Below are 22,564 nucleotides of genomic sequence, written 5' to 3' on the forward strand. Positions count from 1 at the left end.
GTTTGATGTACTCTTTTTATTTCAGTCTTTAAAAGGTTTTCAGTCTAACGGACCAGGACTTCAATACAAAGTCAGCTGGCGCCAGAAGGATGTTGATGATGAATGGACATCTGTTGTAGTTGCAAACGTGTCTAAATATATTGTGTCTGGTACACCAACTTTTGTTCCCTATGAAATAAAAGTACAGGCTTTAAATGACCTGGGATATGCACCAGAGCCATCAGAGGTTATTGGACATTCAGGGGAAGACTGTAAGTTTTCTAGTTTTAGTCTGTAGTATTAGTTAAAAGCAACTAATAGTGTAACATAAATGGGAATTCAAAATATTGAAGTATTAAAAACGGATATAGTAGATTATTTTTTGTAAGTTAAAATGAAGTAAGTTGGGGATGATAAGCGTTCATAAAGCTCTGTAGTATTTACGTTGATATTGGCTTTATAGCACACAGGATCAACTTGTTAACGTACCTTCTCAAAGGAATGCAATAAGTCAGTCCAAGAAGGTGTGTTCATGTGGTGTTTGATCCTAACTCAGTACCTGTTACATCCTTTCCACACAGTGCCAATGGTTGCTCCAGGCAATGTGCAGGTTCATGTTATTAACAGCACATTGGCAAAAGTGCATTGGGACCCTGTTCCACTAAAATCTGTCCGAGGACATCTTCAAGGGTATAAAGTAAGTATAGTCAAAAGCTTGCTATTCTCATTTATTAAAATAGATCACTCTTGAAAGATGAGATTGTATCCAGATTGAAATAACTTGATATGTATGAGAATTCTTGCTTTTCAGTGGGCTCACAAGTTTTGCTGACAAGAGCAACAGTGTTGTTAAGACTTATTTAAATTTTGGCTAAGTTCCAGCTTTGTAGTATGCCTTCTGTGACATTGTCCTTGAAGAAAAATGAGTTGTTTTTGCAATCAAGTTTGCGCACATTAAATAGATTAAAAAGTTATAATAGTTTTACAGATCTTTTTCCAAAAGGATGTTTAGAGGATGAAGAGAAGTAGTTTCTGTTGGAATCTCTTCTAGATATAATGCTCTTGAATAACTTTTATGCAATTGTTCATCTTCTGCTATAATATGATTAGCCACATAATTCTGATGAACTAGCCAATTGGGAGCTTAGTGCTGTGTCCTTTTAGAGGCCAAGGAAAAGCTCGATTTAGAGATACAGGAAATGGTGGAAGATATGGAGTATATCTGAAGGAAGTTTAATGTAAGGCAATGTATTGGCTTTCGTGATAACTGAGTAGATTGTGTTGGAAACAAAACACTGCAATTAGAAAAGAATGGAAGACTTCAAAGTAAGAAACTGGAGCAGCTGGTGACCTTGGTACATCAGGGAAAATCCAGTCGCAAAAGTTGCTTCAGAGTTCTTGCACCAGAAGCAAATCAGAAGAAAATCAGAAGTTGAAACTTTAGAAGTATGATAGACTGGATGTGGAGCAGAGGGTGGAATGAGAGGATACATTGACTTCCTCTGCAACAGCAGTAGAAAATAAGTAACTACATCTTCACTCCGCTGTAAGTATACTAATAAATATTTCCAACAGAACAGACAAGTTACGCAGCCTGAACTAGGTTACTTTGTAAAACAGACTATTTTGAACTACTTCTGTTTAAATGAAAAGAGGAAAATAAATATTTGAAAACTGTAAGGAAGAATATTTGGAACAAAAGAAATGCACATCATACTTATAAATTGAAGGACTAAAATTCAAGCAGTGAATCTAAACTTCAGTGCATTACAGGTTGTTGTGTTCCTGGTATGTGAATGTTACTTATCTTGCACAAAATACCACTGTCTGGAGAGACATAAGCTAGTTTTGTAATGAGCTAATGTAAGTATTTGTAGTTAATGTGGTGCTCTGCCCTGTATAATAAATCTGGCTAAGAAGCAGGACTTGTTATACTTTTACATCACTATTAGAGTCTCATATCAGTGTGGTATTTCACAACCAAATGGGCAACCAGAGGATCATCCATTATGTGATAATTAAAATTTAGTGTAGTTAGTGCTCGCTATTAATCCAGTTACCACAGTGCTAATGCCCATAATCTGAACCAAATTAAATTTCTGTTAATAAAAATTAATGCTAAAAAAAAAAAAAAAGCCACAGACAAAAACCTCTGCCAATGCATCCAGTGTTTTCACCTTTCAAAGGCTTGTTTACAGTGAGTTGTGATAATCCCAGGTTTTCTGTTCTGTATTTGCACTCTTCTCTTTCCATTAGCCTAAGGAGTTAATCATGCCATGGTACCTTTTGTTTAGTGTGTTAGTCCTTCTCTGTATGTGGTATGTTTGTTGTTTTTTTTTAATTTTGTTTTGTTTTGTTTTTTGAGGAAGAGGAGAACTGCACCAGTTACATAAAGCTAAGAAATGCTGAAATTAAATGTTAGGCAATAAGCTCAAGACCACAGGACTGACAGCAGAACTGACCACTGAGTAATTTTGCTTTTATAGCTAGGACAAATGAGACAATGGTATATCCTTGAATAAGTTGCAGATGCAGCAAAAGTTTCTTAAATAATTTTTGCAGATACAATGAAGTCAAGCTAAACCTAGACAAGGCATGACACGTCCTAAGACTTAAAGAATAGCTATTGATGCAAAACTTTCTCTGGTCATGTTGAAAACTTATCATGGATGCAGAGTATACTTTTAGTGTCTTAGTTACTGAAATAGCTTATAAACCATATGATTATATCTTTTTGAACACTTCAGCAAAATCCTGCTAGCAAACTCAGGCTTTGCTATGTAATAAAATTAATTCAGATATGAGCCCAATATTCACGTTGTGTTAGGGGTGGATTTCTTAGTAAAGGGAAGGGAATTTCTCTAAAGAGCCATGTTATGAAGACAAATGGATGAAAAAAGCAGGAAGATATCTAACTAGCAGCAGTCTATATTTTATCACTCGTATTTTGCTCTTTTATTAATTATTACTGGATATACTTTGGTACTATGAAGCAATTCAAACTGAAGAAAAAACTTGAGTGTTGCTGTAGCTGTTTTTTCTGTGATTCTTAAAAATTCAGTGGTTATTCAGTAAAGTAAGTGAAAAATGTGATGCAGTGTCTTTTAGTGTCATAGTACTCTTCTAGATCACTGCTTACCAAGCCCATCTTCAATTTCAGCCTGTCTAGTGACAAGTGGTCACTCGGCTCTAATAATGTACTTTTGAAATGAACCATACCTGATGAGTTTCAATACTAATAGTACCAGCAATTCAAGCTTTTTTGAACTTACAAACACCTTTCTGCACTAGTTGGTAGACTTAGAGTTAGAGGATGAGAGCTGTCAGTGTTGAAAAACATTAACTCTAGCCATGTAAAACATCATGGCCCTTAATAGGGATAGGAGTGAACTGTAATGTAGTTAGCATTAGAAAGATAATGTTAGTATAACATCACTTCATAAGAAATCATGTTGGACCTTGTAAGACCTAACAATTCCCTTTTATGAATTCAAATGTGAAATCACAGCTTCCTTAATTAAATACATGCTTTACAGTTGGCAGAAATTTACCCACTTACACTGTTTTATCATTTTTAATGTCTGTTTTTGTGTATGTGAAAAATGGACAGTGATGCATTTGAAGCTGATATTCCAAGGATTAACACAAATCTTTATAGGGGCAACTGTTAATGGACATCGGGAAAATGTGGTAGACTGTGTGGTAAAGACAGTGCAGGCAAGGAGATTCCAGTATTTACCTGTGAGGCTCATCTGCAGATTCTTAGAAACAAATTCATCAAAATGGACATCTGAATCAACTTGGTGCTCTGATCTTTTTACCATATAAAAGGAGGAAGAGTCTTCCTATACATACATGGAGATCTTTGCGTAACTGTAACCTCAGAGGCCTTTCATCCTTTGTGTGTTTTTCCAGCCTAGAAAAATGTTGAGTTTTTTTCTTTTCAAATTGAGTACATCTATTGGGCCTCCACATCACAGGGAATATACCTGCTTGGTCAAGAAAAAATTATCTATTCATGTAACAAGGTGGCAAGGCTGGAAAGGAAAGGCTGGTGGAAAGCTGTATAAACTTCTTACTGCAAGTATGAATGGTATGAACTTAGATGCCAACATGAAAACCATCACATATGAAGGCTGTTCCAAAGCAGAATTTGCATCAAACTGACTTTTTATGAGCAGGACTGGCAGATGGTGGTCTTCACCCAGTTATGTAGACACAGCTTTCTAGATGAGATATACCCCTGGAGCTCTGTGCTGCTTCTCTGGATAGCTGGGCTGAGGCCAGTGGGATGAAGATCAAGAAGACCAAGTGCCAGGTCCTGCTCTTTAGCTTCAACAACTCCGGGCAATGCTACAGGGCATTGGGGCAGAGTGGCTGGAAGACTGTGTAGAGGAAACAGACCTGGGGTCATTGGTCAACGCCCGGATGAACATGAGCCAGCAGTATGCCCAGGTAGCCAAGAAGGCCAATGGCATCCTGGCTTGAATCAGAAATAGTGTGGCCAGCAGGAGCAGGAAAGTGATCATCCCTCTGTACTCAGCACTGGTGAGGCTGCACCTCAAGTACTGTGTTCAGTTTTGGGCCCCTCACTACAAGAGAGACATCGAGGCCCTGGAGTGTGTCCAGAGAAGGGCAACAAAGCTGGTGAGGGATCAGGAGCACAAGTCTTACAGGGAGCAGCTGAGGGAACTTGGATTATTTAGTCTGGAGAAGAGGAGGCTCAGGGGAGACCTTATCACTCTCTACAACTACTTGAAAGAAAATTGTGGCAGGTACGGATCAGCCTCTCCTCCCATGAAACGAGAAATAGGACTAGAGGAAATGGCTTCAAGTTGTGCCAGGGGAGATTCAAGCTGAACGCTAGGAAAACTTGTTTTCCAAAAGAATGGTCAGGTACTGAGTCACCATCCCTTCAAGAAACGTTCATATGTTGTACTGAAGGACATGGTTTAGTTGGAAATGTTGATAGTAGGTGAATGGTTGGACTGGATGATCTTGGAGGTCTTTTCTAACTTGATTCTCACCTGAGCTTATTTAAATTGTGGTTATTCCTACATATATAATTCTTGGATACTCATGGAAAATCTTAATGTTTGCAAAATTATAATGCCTCTATGCTGACTATAAATCTTCTTTTGTCTTTAGATTTACTACTGGAAAATACAGAGTCTATCCAGAAGGATTAAGCGACATGTAGAAAAAAAGATCTTGACTTTCAGGGGAAACAAGACTTTTGGAATGTTGCCAGGGCTAGAGCCCTATAGTTCTTACAAGCTGAATGTTAGAGTTGTTAATGGTAAAGGAGAAGGACCAGCAAGCCCAGACAAAGTCTTTAAAACTCCTGAAGGAGGTACGAAATGAGAATAAAGTTAAGTGTTGTATTAAACAATAGAACACTGAGAGTATGATTGCTGAATTTGTATGTCGAATATCATTAAAAAATATTATGTCTCAATATTGTAATATTCTTAATAATTCATGATCTGTTTTAAGTTCATCTACTTTGTGTTTACCGTATATTCTTCTTAAAAGTTCCCAGCTCACCCTCCTTTTTGAAGATTACTAATCCAACACTGGACTCTCTGACTCTAGAGTGGGGTTCGCCTACCCATCCAAATGGTGTTTTGACTTCATACATACTGAAGTTTCAGCCAAGTAAGTTAATTTTGTATATATAGCTCTACCTTTGACAATATGTCCATCAAACAGTAAATCATTTATTAAAAATAATGTAAATTTATTATGTACAAAAAGATATAATTGCACTATAGATGTCAGGTTTGAAAAAGATTAATATATGTTGACAATATACCTGATCCTATTTGAATAATTATTCTTGTTCAAGTACACATTTAGCACTTCTCCATTTTGTTTCCTCAAGCCATGCTTCACAGGAAAATTGAGGTGAAGACCCACGTATAATCAACAGCCAAATCAGAAGCACTTATAAATCCTATATTCTGACTGCAGAGAAAATATCACTAGTGGTAGATCAAAATAAATCCTATTATATTGTTATCTGCCTCTTCAATTTTCACAGTATTCTAATTTTAAAATAAAAAAATATCATATGTGCCATTCATTCATATCAGAGATATAGAGGATTTAAATTAAAATGTGCATGATATCCCTTCAGCCTGTCACTTCCTTAGGATCTTCATGCCCAGAAATCAGTCAGCAATGACACAGGAAATTAGGAATTACATGTGCATGGAACATCCTATGGTAGATTGTTTTATACACTTAGCAATTTCCACTGTTCCTTGGCATTAGGTAGAAGACACTTCAGCGTTTTTATTTCTAAGCATACTGAGTTTATTTTTAAGCTGTTAGTTCAGAGTTTCAGAGATCTTAATGATGTGTGTTTCAAAAGTGTTTAAATTCAGTTGATGCGGACATAGTGCCTTGGATTCAGGTACTTTACTTATGAGAATGAAACTTGAGCTTAAGAAACTTATAGGTGTTTCCTATTTCCCTGTTGAATTTTTGTGTCTTTCATAGATTCTTTTTGCATAAAGGTGCCTTTCTTTGGAAACTGAGTATTATCACTCATATAACCTGAATTGAGAAATGCAGCAGGCAAACAAATACAAAAAAAGTAAATCCTGTTTTAACACAAAGATAATGTAGGCGATTTTCCTAACTAATTCTGTTTTTCTTTTGTCTTTTTTTTTTCCTTGTAATAACAGTTAACAACACGCATGAATTAGGTCCCTTGGTAGAGATAAGAATACCTGCCAATGAGAGCAGCTTGATATTAAAAAATTTAAATTACAGCACACGATACAAGTTTTACTTTAACGCACAAACATCAGTTGGATCAGGAAGTCAGATAACTGAGGAAGCAGTAACAATTATGGATGAAGGTAAGATGGGTATGTATAAAGAAAACCCACTGAGTTTAAAAAAGACTACCAATTTGGTTAAAAATATTACTACTTCCATTACGGAAATAGTCCTTGGTAAAAAAACTCTCCAGGGCTCTTTTTAACTGTATTATACACTAATGAAATACTATATATAGTTCTAAAGAAAAGATGTGCAAGTTTCCCTGCTGTAGTAGAAACCCCAAATGAGGTGTGAAGCCTCTCCTTTTGAAGTAAATTCACAAGATTTAAGTCTATGGCTTTCTGGGCTTCAAGATTTCATGTAACTTCACATCCTAAGTGATCTTCCTCCATTCACCTGTTCTGTTTCAGTCACCTGCTTGGGTCACAGTGAATAATACTGAAATAATGTAGCTTTATGGCTCATTGAGGAAATTTATTCTCTCTTGGTATATGCAACAGCTTATTTAATGCCTATTTTTTTCCCATAAAGCTGGAAAAAAATATATAACTTCAGAAGGCTGCAGAAATAAATTTGTTATCTGTGGCCCAAGTAACTGGTGACACTGCATATTTAAATAATGATATTGTTTGATCCCACCACTATTGTCTTTTACGTTTGTAACTATTCTAGATCTGGGATTTTGGCAGACATTTAGTTGAAGATGTTATTTATTATTTATTTAAATATGAAGGCTCAAAAATTAAGAGTAATTTCAAACAAAAAGGAAATGTAGGGGGAAGCCTTTTATGATTTTTCACATCTTAATGTTAAAGATCTATTTTGATACCATCTTTTCACGTAATTTTATGGTTAGTGAAATTGCAGTTTATTTCAATTGCTGTAGATGAGTTGGTATGCAAAATAGTTCTCCTAATAGTGTATTAAGGTTGCATATGAACTACATGTATTTTAAACCACGAGTCTTAACAAGCATGACCAATGAAATTTAGTAAATGCATGTATATTAGTTTTTGTCCTGTAATAGTCTGTCGGTGTTCAACATAAGTGGATTGTTTCTAATTTATTTGAATTAATATATTTTTCTAGTCTGCATGCTTTTCTGGTTTATAATGAAATGAGATATGTATGTTCCCTTTGGTGTTTTACCTAATTATATAGTGTTCCTGTTCTTGTTTTCCTCCATTTAAGCCGGTATTCTTCGTCCTGCTGTAGGTGCAGGCAAAGGTAAAATAAAACTGCATGATTTGTTAATGTGTGGGTTTTGCAGTGTTTAAAATGGGGAAATTGCAGTGGTCAGGACAGAAAATCTTGGACTACACATCATTATACAGAGTATTAATCAGTGCTGGAAGAAAATAGTTCTGTCTAAAAAAAAATAAATAAAAGGAATCCAGAACGCTTGTTAATACCTTTCATCTGCTTATTTTGCCACAGAGCTCCAGGGGAATTCATTAGCTTTGCTTCAGCAAAGTCTAATTATTTCTGAACATTTAACAGATGTATCTCACAGTCATAAATATTCAGGGTCCAGGTGCACTAGCACTGATGAAGTGGAGTAGAAAAAACAGCACTTCTACAAACGAGACTTTTACTGCCTGTGCTCTGTGCATTTTTTGTTTTAAAAAAGTAGGTGCACTCTCTTTCTCACTGCTGATTAATGCTACCTATTTGATCACGTTTATTTCATTTACAACCAACTATGCATAGGAGACAGATGAGTAACAATACCTTCTATATACTTCTCAATTCAAGCATCAGGTTGAATATAGAGGCAGGTGACTTCCTGCTCTCTTTAGGTTCACAAACCATGCAAGTGAACAGTTGAATTGAGTGGGACATATTATGATCCTTATTCTTGAATTCAGTAATACTCGGTTCTTTATAATGCTGTTCTTCTGTCAAACAAGGGATTCTTCACCCAATTTTTATGAATAAGGTGTTTCTACAACCTATGTGTCGTTACAGGAGTGTCATTAACACATATAAACATCCATGTTTCAGATTCTCAGACCATAAAAGTCCCAAGTCAAAATCTCTACATGAAAGTTTCCATCATTTCTTACAAACTTGGAAGAGACAGCATTAATTGTTTTACATATATTTTCTGTCCACTTGATGATCAGTTTTTTTGACAGTGATATGGCCATGAAAATAGCCACTCATTCACTTCATTCAATCAGTCTGGTGTAAGAAAAGTCGGACTATGTTTATATGCATGCAATTGTGCATTTATATATTGCACTATATATGTATATGTAAATGCTTTCTAATATCAAATGCACTTCTGGTAAGTTACGGAGTTCTAGATTTATTTTAATGACAAGTTTTTATTACTGATTTTAGTCTAGTTGTAGCTGGGAAGCAGCACAGATTGGAACAATGAAACTGGCTTGTAGTCCTGGACACAGCCACAGAAATGTAAATTAAGTTCTCATTATTTATAGCTGAGCACAAAAACTCATGCAAGGAAAAATAGATTCTCTGTGTGAAATTGCAGTCTAATTATAGCTGTTCCACCGTCTGTGGCTAGCAGAAAGCATCGTGTTTGTGTGATCAGCTGGAGCAGCTCACATTTCAGAGCTGTCATCTCAGATTCTCCAAAAACTTAAGCAGATGGCTTCGTTTGGTTTCATGCCGTTTATGGTTTCAAAGTTTTCACATATTCCTGTTGCATCTAGGTCTTACAATTGCAAAGAAAACTTTGGAACTGCAAACAGGACAGAGCTAAAGCCATGACATCTGTTAGGACATCTGAGTTGCACCAGCTTCGAGATAAATGTTCTCAGTGGGTACTTACATTAACACGATTAACTATTTCACTATTAGGAAGGAAAAAGAGGATCATATTATCAAGATCAAGTGCCAGATTATTTGATCCCATGAGTGGGTGGATTTGGAAAACAGAAATACTCAGCCCACTCAAGAAGCAGTGAATTTTTACTCCTCCAATAAGTGCAAAAGAGCCTGTTAGTGGATGCAGTTCTCACTGATGTGGTTCCACAGCCAAACCAAGGAGAATGTGAAGCTTAGCTCTTGTCACCTGTTTTCTGATCTATCAAAAACAACATCTCAGTTTTTCATTTTGCATCATAAGACTTACCAGAAAAATGCATATAGCCTTTCTTTTTCAGTTTGAACGCTTACAACTTGGAAGTAAAGAAGACAGTAGGCTCCAGATTCAGGCAGCCTAAATTGCAGGGAAAATTTGGTAATATGTATTTCGTACTGGTCAGCTGGCACAACTGGTTAATCAGAAACATTGGACACAAGGTCCTCGAGGAATTCAAAATATCTAAACCTGGAAGAAATGCACAATTTGGGATGTATTTCACTTCTCAGAGTATATGTATTGTGTGGAAGGAAATAATGCTACAGTAATCCTAGGGATCTTACAGTGCCTCACTGTTCTTTTGTTGTAGGCCTGAAATATATTTGCTGTCTTTTGCAATCTTTCAAGACAGTCGGGGGCCTTCATTGTATTGTAGTCTTTTATTTTTTTTTCTTTTTTTAAAAAAAGGAAAGTTACCAAAGACTGCATACTGCTACACTTTTAGCATTTGTCCCATCTGAGTTTGTCTGATCATAATGACTGCACTGGTGTTAAGTGTTTTAAAGTATTTTCCAGATCAGTAAGTAGTGAAACAAACCTTTTTACCTTTTCCGCAAAAGATAAGATAACAATTTTAGAAGAAAAAAGGTCAAAGATAAGAGATTGGATGAAGGAATCTTTTATTTTTCTAATTCGTTTACTGAATATATATATGCTGATTGAATAGGACATAGAAGGACATAACACTGCAGCAAATGGAGGACAATATAGAGAAGAATTTGTCTCCTAGCAATAGAGGAACCATCCTAAACATAATGTTCATTGGACAGTGTCATTGCATCAAATAGACAAAATCCCAGGGATCTTAGTGAATTACAAGACCTGAATTTTTGTTCTACTCTAAATGGAAACTTAACAGGGAGATTTGTGTCACTATTGCACAAGATCAGATGAGTAAATCATGAAAGAGATTATTTTATTGTGAATAAGCAAACTACCCTGTTGTACAATTTATACTCAGTTTGACTTGTGCTGTCTTTTTTCCTTTATAATACTGTAACACTATGCATGACATATTTAATCAAATTATGGCATTACAAAAAAAGATTATCTTTTTAGCAAATTGCATTCTAAGTGTGCGAGTCTGAAAACTGCATAAAACATGATGCATTATACCAGTATTAGATATTGCCATCCATGTGTTGACATCTACATCTAACACATGACGTGTGAGAGGAAATTAGGAAATAAGAGCCTGATTACCTATACAATAAATAGTTACAGAAGCAGCTGAAATTTTACTCTGGTGATCAGTGGAGTCCTTCCCACCTTCTTTCATGAGAATTTTTAAATAAATGGACTATGGAGGAAGGAAAAGAATATAAATGAGATAGAAATAAAAGTTGCTGGTTAACTTGAACAGTCAGAGGGACTCGTAATATTGTTTGCCAAAGTGGTGGGGGTGGTACCGTGTAATTACATGTCTGCATTGACATTTAGCAAGAATTGTTGTTTCACTTTTCAGTTTCTCTTTTATATAGTCCACATCTTTAACTTAAAAGCACATTCTTGTGGTCTGTACACACACAGACTCTGATAACTGGCAGTCCTGAACTGCAGTGAAAGTAAAGTTGGGAACTTTAATTGAAACTAATGCTTCCTGTCAATGTGGTACTTCTGTCTGGTCTGCCTTCTTCATATGATTTTGCATCTCAGGAATTGCTGGTTGAAATACTTCTGTGGTAGGAAGAAAATAGGTAGACTAGCCTCTGAGTCTGAAACTTTTCTTCTGACTGAGCCTCCAGTTTGTAGTTCTTGACTCTAGGCTAGAAATCATTCTCAGCTGAGCTTGTATCTCTGATGTATTTGAGAAGACAGGATCTTCTCAGTTTTCTTTGTTCCTTACAAAATGCTGTTGTTTAAATAATTCTCCCTGCCCACCATCTGTTTTACCTCCCTTTTTGAATCATTTCTCATCATGTCTCCATATTTTTCTGTAACAAATTCAAGCTGCTTTTTCTCTTCACATTAATTACAGTGTTTTTGTACGGCACCTTAAGCCACTCTCTGTGGCCTGCTCCATGGTACATCTAGGTGATTCCTTCAGTTCAACCTGCTAAATAGAACTACTGTTTTGTACTCTTCTAAGTTTACCATGAAAAATGCCTATGCTATGGATGCTATAGTAGAGAAAACGATGACCATTACCATGTAAAAATTCCTGCAAATACTTTCTGCTTTGTAGACTTCAGAGAAAGTCTATGCATGCTTGAAGTGCGTCAGTGAACTACTTCTTGCATTTCTTCTTAGTCTTTTGTATTTCTTACACTATAGGAAGTTGCTTGCAATGGCTTAAATAGCCTCAGAAGTGTCTAATGCCTGTCTCTCAGTGCCAGAAATGGAATTCACTCCTACTGTTATACTGAGGCTTGAATTTCCTGTTGTAAAAGTTGTAGGTTGAAAAGCAAATTAAAGCAAACCCCTTCTGTATATGTCTCATGGCTTCTGAAAGAATCTGTCACCTTTTTTCTTCACCTTTTCTTGTGTGTGTGTGAGGGGGGAACATCCTTTGAATTTATTTTTCGCTTTGTATGTGCATTTCAACTAATTCTTTGTGATACTCTGCTTGATGTTTCTCTTCCATTTGATGAGTCCTCACATGCGTGTTTATCACATATCAGCCATTTCTTCCAGGAAATGTAGTGAATCCTGTGAAACTTCCTGAAGTTTAATCACTTTGGAGGTTCTTCAATTTACTTTTCTGATAAACTAAATCTTCAGAGACAGTATCTATTCTGTTGTTAAGACTCTTATCTCAAATTACTAAATTCCATTAAGTCTGCAGTCGAAGGTTGACTGTGTTATTTGGATGAACTCTGTTTCTGAAAGGCTGTAAGATTAAATACCTCTCTCCAATAAAAAAATAAAATTGGTATTAATTTGAAAAAACAGGAAAATATATATTTGAGCCTAGGCCTTTCTCAACATCAAGAAATTGCTTGAATACCATATTTCACTGCAGGAATGAAGCAGTACTCAGAGATGCCAGCAAAATTTGCATTGAATGGAAGGGTTAAAATAGCTTAATTGAACAGAGGAACTGAACAAGAGTCGGTCTGTATAAAAATTGTAACTTATTAACAGTCCAATCCCAACATTTTTAAAGTGGGTCTTTTGTCAGTACTGGTGCACAGCACTGTGTGTGACTGTAAATCACAACAACACAGTGTTCTGCCACTGGATAGATTGGGGACAAGCTCTGAATGTTGTGACTGCTTCAGTATTAGACTTTCATCACCTCAGGATCCATCAGCCACCTTTTATCTTCTAATATATGTATCCATGTTGCAAATATGGCATATTTAAAAGACTTAAATAGAAATGTCCAGACCTGCTGAAATCACTGGAACTAGTACTGACTACAAGTCTCAGGTTCCACATCTTTCTAAATTTATAGCTTGCTTGCTTTCTTCTTGCTACCTTCAAGTGGCACAAACAAGCAGAGTCTAATCCCTTTGCATTACCATAGTGTATTCACATACACTGCATTACAGACAGATTTCCTCTACCAAAGCTCTGGCTCTGGTATTTCTTAGCGCTTTTTTTGTTGACTTAGTAACCTGGATGGCTTTTTAAAAATCTTGTGCTTTCTTGTTATGGTGATTTCAGGGAATAAGTATATTCTTTATTTCTTAAATAAGTCTGTTCCCTATTATTTTTTGTTTGTGAATAAAGTATATATTTTATATACTTTTGCATACTTCATATATTTTTATAGAAGTGCAACAAAGACATCAAATGTGGAAATAATTGGTTTAATATAGACTGAAGAGTGAATGAATACTACTGTAGTAGAATTAAGAAAAAAAATAAGTATGGAAACAAAAGGCCTGATATTGTGAAAATTTGGAATCTCATGAATAATTTTGCAGAATTGATAGAATTTGCGCCATACAGGTCTTTTTAAAGACTCTCAGGAACAATCATTTTCTAGACGCAGTACTCACATTGCTTAGACTGTGTACAGGATTTATTTATTTTACTATGCCAAAACAAGCCATAGACTGTTTGCATCTAATTTAGAACTACTTCTAGTCAGCTGTATAGACAAGGCCACACTGTTCTGAGGAGAAAAATAGCTTAAGTATGTGAATAAAATCTTTGCAGCAACTGGTTGAGAATGGGCACGTTTTATTTTCTGGTACAGATGAAGTCACTGGAATTCTGTCAGTTTTGTCTTTCATAAGTCTGAGATTTTATCTGTTGTATTTCATGGTATTTTCAGAATTATTTTTGATGTTGTCTCTAGTAGAAAAAAAATTCTAGCAGGATCATAATGTTAGTGGAAAACAGAGTAAGGCATTTTCATTGAAAAGTAATTTCATGCCTTTGAGGAGTATCTCCTTTGTATTTGCACTACACTATTTTAATATATTTTTATTGATATTATGCAAACAAAAATACTTAAATATGTGTCCATTTGTAACGAGTGTGATTGGAAAACAAAAAATTAAGTTATGAGCAAAGTTGTTACTAATTACAAGATGCTGAAGAGAAATGCATTTCTTTTAATAGATTTTGGCTATAGTTGTGTCTATCTGTGCAAAGTACTGTTGTCTAATGAGAGTGATAAAACACTGTATCTTAACATGCACAGCTTCTTGACTTTGCATTCCAGTGACTGAGTCCTTCACACCAGAATGTTTTGATATTTGCTTTCCAATACGTAATGTTTCAATGTCTAAAGGTACAGTGAATCCTTAATGGCAAGGAAGCTGATTTCAGAAATGTTCTGTAAAAGTGAGGGTCTCAGTACAATCATTCTTCCATTTGTTTACAAATACATGTGTATCACTTAGCCATTTCATATTTTAACAAGTAAAACTAATCATACCTGCATGAGTGTAGAGTGTGCATGTGTTATTCATTTAACAGGTAAGGTTTTACTGTGTTATTTAAATGTTTCTTTTTGACATGAAGTGTTTTTACTGTTTATTTTTTTCTTTCCTACTCCCTCTGATGGTGAAGGATATTCAGAAACCCTTTTTGCAACCTCCCCAGTCATGCATACTGTCCGTCCAACTTTCTATAAGGGTATTGTGTTCCTTTTTTATCATTATCAATGCAATAGAGAAAAAATCCTGTAAAGGGTTTGCAGTTGAGGCATTTATGGTCCGTTCTGTGACAGGCGGAGTAACGGGAGGTGTGTGCCACCTTCCTACCTCCTTCTCTCCTACCATTTCCTGTTACCCCAACGATGTTCTTGCTTTTCAACTGTCTGCATTTTACTTCTGAATGAATAGAAATATTTCTATTTGGAGACTTTGGCAATTAGGTATTTTAAAGTATTTGGCAGTTTCTGTGATATAGGGCATGCTCACTTGAGTACATAGATTTTACTTTATAATTTCAGTGTAGTAACTACCTAGGATTCAATTATCGTGCATGCTGTTCAGTCGCTAATTTGCAGTCATGGAAGCAATGACAAATGTACTATCCCTGTACGTGATATAAATCAGCATAGTAACTTCTTAAAATCATTTTTTTAATGTATGAAATCACAACTTCATATTCTGCTTTGTTTTTCTATTGTATATTCAGTGCAACCACTTTATCCAAGGATCAGAAATGTTACAACAGCTGCTGCTGAGACCTATGCCAATATCAGTTGGGAGTATGAGGGACCAGATCATGCCAACTTTTATGTTGAATATGGTGTAGCAGGCAGTAAGAAGTCATTTCATTAAATTATGCTAAGTGCTCAGATATATTTTCAAAGATTTTTAGGTGTGGTCCTAAACTGACCCAGTATTAAAGATAGCTCCTAAATGTTTAGAAGTTTTTTTTTTCTTTAACTTGAACAGGAGCTCAATTAATTTTCATTATAGGTAATATCAATGTGTAGTAGTTTTTTTTTGTGATTAGATAGAAAATCAGCCTTTGTTCCTTTGTATTATCTTATAAATTATTGTGAAACATTAACTTCCAAAAAAAGTAGATTGCTTGAAATTGGTTATGATGCAGTGATTATGTGTGTAAAAGTATGAATTTGTATATTAAAGTGAGATATAACTGTTCTCCTAAGTTATGTCCAATTCAGGAAAAAAAAAAGAAATAAAAGAGTCAATAAAAACAACCTTCTTTGTTAAATTAAACCTTAAAACAAGGTATCTACCAACTTGCATGGTTTTCTTGGCATAAAAATAGGTTTTAATCTTTGACAATACTGCTAACAATTGAAACGCAGATAGTTGCCTAATAAAACTAAGATATTTCTATTCAAATACTCTGTCCTTCTAAAGTTATGACTAAAGATGATCAATTTGAAAATAATAATATAAATGCTTTTTTTCTGGATATTAGTCAAACAAGTAGCTAAGACTACTAGAAAAAGAAGATGATGATCAGGAAATGTGGTCTGTTCAGATTACAAAGTAAAACTTCTGTGCTAAAGTAAATGTTAACTGAAGCTACAGAAGTGTAATCTAATTAAATGATTAAAATCTATTTTAATGTGTTTTATAATTGCAAGTTCAATAGGCCTTTAAAGAAAATACATGAAAATATTTCTATAGTACAGTGGAACAAATGTTTAAAATAGTTTCATAGTTAATTTACAGCGTCTTACTCAATATATTGCATGTAATATATTATTTGCAGTCATAATTTTATAGTTTTATTATTTTTTGAGATATTTCTTTTCAGCCAATCCGTAGCTTAGTCAAGTAACTGTTGATAGTATTCTGTCTAGAAACTTTCAGTAACACACAGAAAATTAAAATTCCAATTTGTTGTTCTCCTAAAATTTTTGTAGGCAAAGAAGATTGGAAAAAAGAAATTGTAAATGGTTCTCGAAGCTTCTTTGTGTTAAAGGGTTTAACACCAGGAACAGCATATAAAGTCCGAGTTGGTGCTGAGGGCCTGTCTGGTTTTAGGAGTTCAGAGGATCTGTTTGAGACAGGTCCAGGTGAGGCACACCGTACCAATTCGGTATCATAGTCAGAATTTCAATAGACCACATGCTGAAACGTTGAACTGCTTCTAGCTAAGATGTGTTGTAGCTAGCATCTTTGTTTGTTCTTTTTTTTAGAGCAATGTTGAATTATTTTTTAAACTCCTAGATGTGCTAGCTCATTTAATATGTAGATTATGAATGTTTTAATCCTTTCAATTCACTGTACTCTCTGTTCTTTATATCGGGGCAAGATATTGCTCACCCTCCATCTGTGTGCTGTGCACTGAAGATGACCTATTCCATTTATTTCTAATTAATATAACTAGACTGCTGCATTTAAATAACATGTACTTAACTAGATTCAAGTATATACATTTAAATCTAACAATCTGCATATCATCAGGCTTGATGCAAAAAAATCTGAGTTGAAATGTGGGTTTAATCAGAAGTGCAGAATTTTTTGTCTTATATAGTCTAAACTACTCTTATGAGATTTCTACTTATAAATGTTTATTTTCCCATTTTATACTGGTTTTATAAATATTTTGATTTCACAAACTATGTTTTGTGAGTCAGTAAGCCTACTTAAGTTCTGTATCATTATGCTGGCAGTCATTGAAAGGAGGTGCAGTGGTAATTTTTTCATAAGCAAATCAGTAATGCTTGTTCACTTAACTTGGAGGAGGAGCTCTATGGGAAGTTTTTTTTATGTTAATGCTGAATATGTTGTTGTCATCACAGCATGTTCTTGGTCAACTATTGTTATTTATTTCTATTTGCTGCTCATTCCAAGTATTTTGATCCATGCATAGTTATTTAGCTGTAGCGTCACCAATTCTAGAATGTTATGATTTAAGAAAGTAGTTTAACTATAAAAACATGTCTGAACAATATATAGTAATTACGAGACAGCAAAGTAAATAATGAGTATACCAGTTTGAAAGTGTACACTTTCTAAAATCATATATTATTTTGCTTTGTTTTGTTCCATTTCTGTTCACTGTTTATCATGTTGCAGGAAAGCTTTGAAAATATGGTGCTGAATGACAGTGCCAAACAAATACGTATGGGCTAAGCAGAGAGTTTATTTGTGCCAGGGACAACAACTGGTATAAAAGGCGATGGGTAGAATTTTATGCAAATACACAAAATCCAAAGCCTGAAGCAGCGGTAAAGAAAGGATCAAGTCTGCAGCATAATTCAAAACAAGCTGAATGGAAACCTTCCCAAAAGCATCTTTCTGAACAAAACGTACTGAACTAGTAGATAAGGAATTCTGTACATAACAGTGAATGAACCTTGGTTCATGTCTTTGTGTAACTAAGGAAGAAGAGGATTTAAAGGGAGTTTAAAGACATTGTTTTATGCATATACTGCAATGTTTGTGATTCTTAATCTAATGATATATATAGCAGGAAGAAAAGGTTATCAGGAGTAGTCAGTATGGATGTACCAAGGGGAAATCATGCTTGACCAATCAGGTAGTCTTATATGATGTCAAGACTGGAAGGGAGAGAAGTGGATGCTGTCTACCTTGACTTTAGCAAGACTTTTGAAAATGTCTCCCATAACATCCTTGTAGGTTAGTTTAGGAAGTGTGGGATAGATGAGTGGACAGTGAGATGGATTGAGAAGTGGCTGACTGGCAGAGCTCAGAGGGTTGAAGTCTGCAGCACAGAGTCTAGTTGGAGGCCTGTAGCTAGTGGTGATCACCAGGAGTCAGTCACTGGGTCCAGTCTTGTTCAACATCTTCATCAATGACCTGAATGAAGGAATAGAGTGTACCCTTAGCAAGTTTGCTGACGATGCAAAGCTGGGAGGAGTGACTGATGCACCAGAAGGCTGTGCTGTCATTCAGCGAGACCTGAACAGGATGGAGAGTGGGGCAGAGAGGAGCCTTATGAAGTTCAACAAGGGCAAGTGCAGAGTCCTACACCTGGGGAGGAATAACTGTGTGCATCAGCGCAGGTTAGAGGCTGACCTGCTGGAAAGGAGCTCTGCAGAGAAGGACCTGGATGTCCTGGTGGACAATAAGTTGACCATGAGCCAGCAGTGTGTCCAAGAAGGCCAATGGTATCCTGGGCTGCATGAAAAAGAGCATGGCCAGCAGATTGAGGGAAGTGATCTTCCCCCTCTAGTGGCCATGGTGAGGCCACATCTGGAGTTCTGTGTACAGTTCTGGGCTCCTCAATTCAAGAAAGACCTAGGGGATCTCCTAGAAAGGAGAGTCACAAAGATGATTAAGGACTTGGAGCATCTCCCTTATGAGGAAAGGCTGGGGCTGTTCAACTTGGAGAAGACTGAGGGGATGTTATCAATACTTACTAATATCTAGTGGAAAGGTGTCAAGAGGATGGGACCAGGCTTTTTTCATTGTGCTCAGTGGCAACAGGCACAAACTGGAACACAGAAAGTTCCATACGAACATAAGGAAGAACTTCTTTACTTTGAGGGTGACAGAGCACTGGAACAGGCTGCCCAGAGAGGTTGTGGAGTCTTCTTCTCTGGAGATATTCAAAAGCCACCTACTCTAGGGAATGCGCTTTAGCAGGCGATTGGACCAATGATCTCCAGAGGTTCCTTCCAACCTCTATAATTCTGTGATTCTGTGTGATTTCTTAAAGAAAAAGTGGAATTCACACTGTGATTAATCTAGATCATACTTTTAAACATTGCAAAAAATGAAGTAGATACCAAGAAAAATACTGGAATATGGAATGCTTCCTTAATTAGGAAAACAACTGCAATATTTGTCATATTGCCACATTTTTTTTAGCAAGTTTTCCTACAGAACATCTTCATAGTGCACGTTTTTGTCTTTTTAAGCATACCAGTAGTATATTGCATTCACATCTGCATTAGTAGTTCAGCAGCAGTAAATGCTTTTCTGCCTGTGGCAGATAATTTGCTTAGAGTACACAGGAAATTCTGTGCCATTTCTTAAAGTGGCACTGAGGTCTAGAAACTTTTTCTTACTGGATATGCAATAAGTTAAGGAATACAGGAAGCTGTATAAGTAAGTTTTCATCTTTGCTTTTTCTCATCTATCTTAAATATTTTTATGCATGAGTTATTTTGCTTGTTGCTATCTTTTACTACATTTGAATGTTAAATGTGCTTTTGCATTTTGCAACAGTATTTATTATACAACCTTTAATGCCTTATTATAAATGCATATGTAAAAAATTCCGAATAATATTGACCTCAGTACGAAAACAAAATTGATGTATATTACTTCAATTTACAATTCAGAGGAAGATTGCCTTTGTAATTTTGTTTAAGATTGCCCTTTGTATTGATATTTATATATTTACAGTAAATAAAGTATAAATATGCATATATATAAAGGCTATGTATATATATGCATATATATAACTTTTTGACATTTTAATGTAAAAATTATTTAAATAGTACTCAGAGGTACTTACAGTCTTCATACAGCCTGTGGAAGATCCGCTAGGATCATATATTGCCAATGTTTCCGAGGTAGCTGTCTCATCCTCTGTCTTCACTCACAAATAACACTGAGATGTGGGCTTGAATTCTGACCTGTAACTGAATATTGTTACTTTTTCTTGTTAGTGTGCTTGCCAGTCCAGCACAGTCTCTTGTCAGCTTTTGTCTGCCAAACAGGGCTCCAGTATCGCTCTAGGATGTAAGCATGGGCTTATTACCAGTTGATACTCTCCATGTTTTGTAAGGGGAAGAGTATTTTCTTTATGTATCATGTGGACCTGTGGTTCAGTGAGCTTGGACGGTCAGTGCTCCACTGAAAATGGACTCTCTGTAATGTGTTTTTATGAGCCTTCCCTTAAAGACATATCTTCTCAAGGAGAGGTGGAAATCTTCATGGGGTTCTGAGACTTTCACATTTCTGTGTGTAAAGCTATTGAAGCATTATGTCCTCCACTTCACTAGAAGCAAGCCCATGGACCTTACCTAGTGGCAGTGGGTGAAATCTTGTGCCATGGGAGCTGATACACTGAACAAATACGTCTTTCTAGAACATCTAAGTTGGAAGAGACCCATAAGGATCGAGCCCAGCTCCCTAGTACAATCTGATCCTAGTGGAAAGTGTCTGCTAAGCTGAGATCTATTGATCTTTACAAAAATTGGCTTAATTCATTAAGTCAGAAAAAAAGTAATACTGAAACAAAATACTATATGGGGTATGCATAGGAAGCCTTTGCATGTGACTTTACTCATTCATGTGGAAAGGTGATCTTTGTTTATATCTCTCAAGACAGAAATGACTCTTCACAGAGTTTCAAACTCTTGGGTTTGAGGCTTAGAGGAGAATAAACAAGTAAGGGTTCAGTGGCTGTCCATCTTCTTCCCCTTTGTGTCATTTTCTGTCTGTAGTCCGCATTTCCAACTCCTCTCACCCTTCCCACTTTCTCCCAAAAGGAAATCCTAAGGCTAGTTGCTGGCCAGTGTGTTACCAAATAGGAGATTAGAAAATAAGGTTACCCAGGAAAATCCTCGTACCATGTTGGAGACACAGAGTAAGAGAGTTCCAGCCACCAAACCACACAGATAATTTCCTTCCTCACTTGTGATTGTAGTGTTTCATTATTTTTTACATTATTTTCCAACTAGAGTCAACATTTGGAGAGAAACAGTGCCAAGGAAAAGCTTCCCAACTGCCTTGTGTTAAGTCCTCACTAATGCTAAATTATGGCAATCATGATAAATTTTAGGATGGTGTATGCATTTGAGGAGAGGAAGAGCACATTATGCTTAATAAGGCTTTAAAGGATGCTTCATTGTTGATTTCTACTTGAAATTGAATGTTATGGTCTTGAATGACCCATGTTTCCGTTTCTGACTAATAGGTGTGCAGTAGCCAATGAGTATTGGCTTCTTATTCATTTCAGTAATGCAATCTAAGTGTTTGTGTGAATTACAATTTGCAATTTTTTTTCAGTTGTTTAATTAATGTAAAATGGTTGAAAGTAGTTCTGAAATTTGTGAAAAGCAATACAGTATGTGTACATATTTTTAAAATAGTTGCTAAGCCTAAATATTGGAAAAAGTTGGCAGAATTCTTATATATTCAAAAATAAGTGCTGTGCACTTTTCCTTGGAAACATTTTAAATAATGAAAATATTCACAAAATACAATACTACTGCTTTTCTTAGTGCTAATTTTTGCAAGTGTTATTCCTTAATTAATAAATGATGTATACTGACTATTATTTAATTTAATTAACATAGAATTTTAGTGCAGGTAAACTTCTCATAATGTTTTTCTTCTATTCTCCAGCAATGGCAAGTCGGCAGGTAGATATTGCTACTCAAGGATGGTTCATTGGACTTATGTGTGCTGTTGCTCTTCTTATCTTGATTTTACTGATTGTTTGCTTCATAAGGAGGAATAAAGGTGGCAAATATCCAGGTATGATATGTAACAGTAAAAGTGAAAGTTATCTACTAGTGATCAATCCATTTAAGACAGATCTCAGGTTTACTAGAGAAATTATATTTGGTGCTAGTTTATACACAATTGCATTGTATATAAGAGAAATCAGTCCTATCATTTGATAAGCTCACTGGGAGCAATCTGCCTACTGTTAGAAAACTTCAGTCCCTAAGAAGAGTTATCTCACTCATCCTTGGAGGATTTCTATTACCCTACATGAATGCTTTCAAGAGGGTTGAGCTTTGTTTGAGATACTTGGCGATCCTGCCAGAACTGCACGCCCCAAGTTTAGTCTTTTAACCCAGCAGAAAGAGCTGATTTAGAACTGCTATTAACTTGTTTTTGTCTTCATTTTAGCATGTCA

General features: G+C 35.8%; 1 protein-coding gene across 8 annotated transcripts in view; it reads left to right on the forward strand.

The window, feature by feature from the left end:
• Positions 1-22,564, forward strand: part of NRCAM (neuronal cell adhesion molecule) — a 145,418-nt gene that overhangs the window by 109,600 nt on the left and 13,254 nt on the right. For 3 of the 8 annotated variants that reach the window (XM_021384947.1, XM_021384951.1, XM_021384946.1), the window contains 10 exons: positions 26-251; positions 561-676; positions 5,128-5,332; positions 5,515-5,637; positions 6,672-6,848; positions 7,963-7,998; positions 14,852-14,917; positions 15,425-15,550; positions 16,638-16,790; positions 22,045-22,176. In XM_021384947.1, the coding sequence (XP_021240622.1) occupies positions 26-251; positions 561-676; positions 5,128-5,332; positions 5,515-5,637; positions 6,672-6,848; positions 7,963-7,998; positions 14,852-14,917; positions 15,425-15,550; positions 16,638-16,790; positions 22,045-22,176 (1,360 nt within the window). The remainder of the gene's footprint in view (positions 1-25; positions 252-560; positions 677-5,127; positions 5,333-5,514; positions 5,638-6,671; positions 6,849-7,962; positions 7,999-14,851; positions 14,918-15,424; positions 15,551-16,637; positions 16,791-22,044; positions 22,177-22,564) is intronic. The other 5 variants (XM_021384949.1, XM_021384950.1, XM_021384953.1 and 2 more) reach the window with 2 other exon arrangements.

This window comes from Numida meleagris, chromosome 1, assembly GCF_002078875.1.
Source record: "Numida meleagris isolate 19003 breed g44 Domestic line chromosome 1, NumMel1.0, whole genome shotgun sequence".
NCBI classification, from domain to species: domain Eukaryota; kingdom Metazoa; phylum Chordata; class Aves; order Galliformes; family Numididae; genus Numida; species Numida meleagris.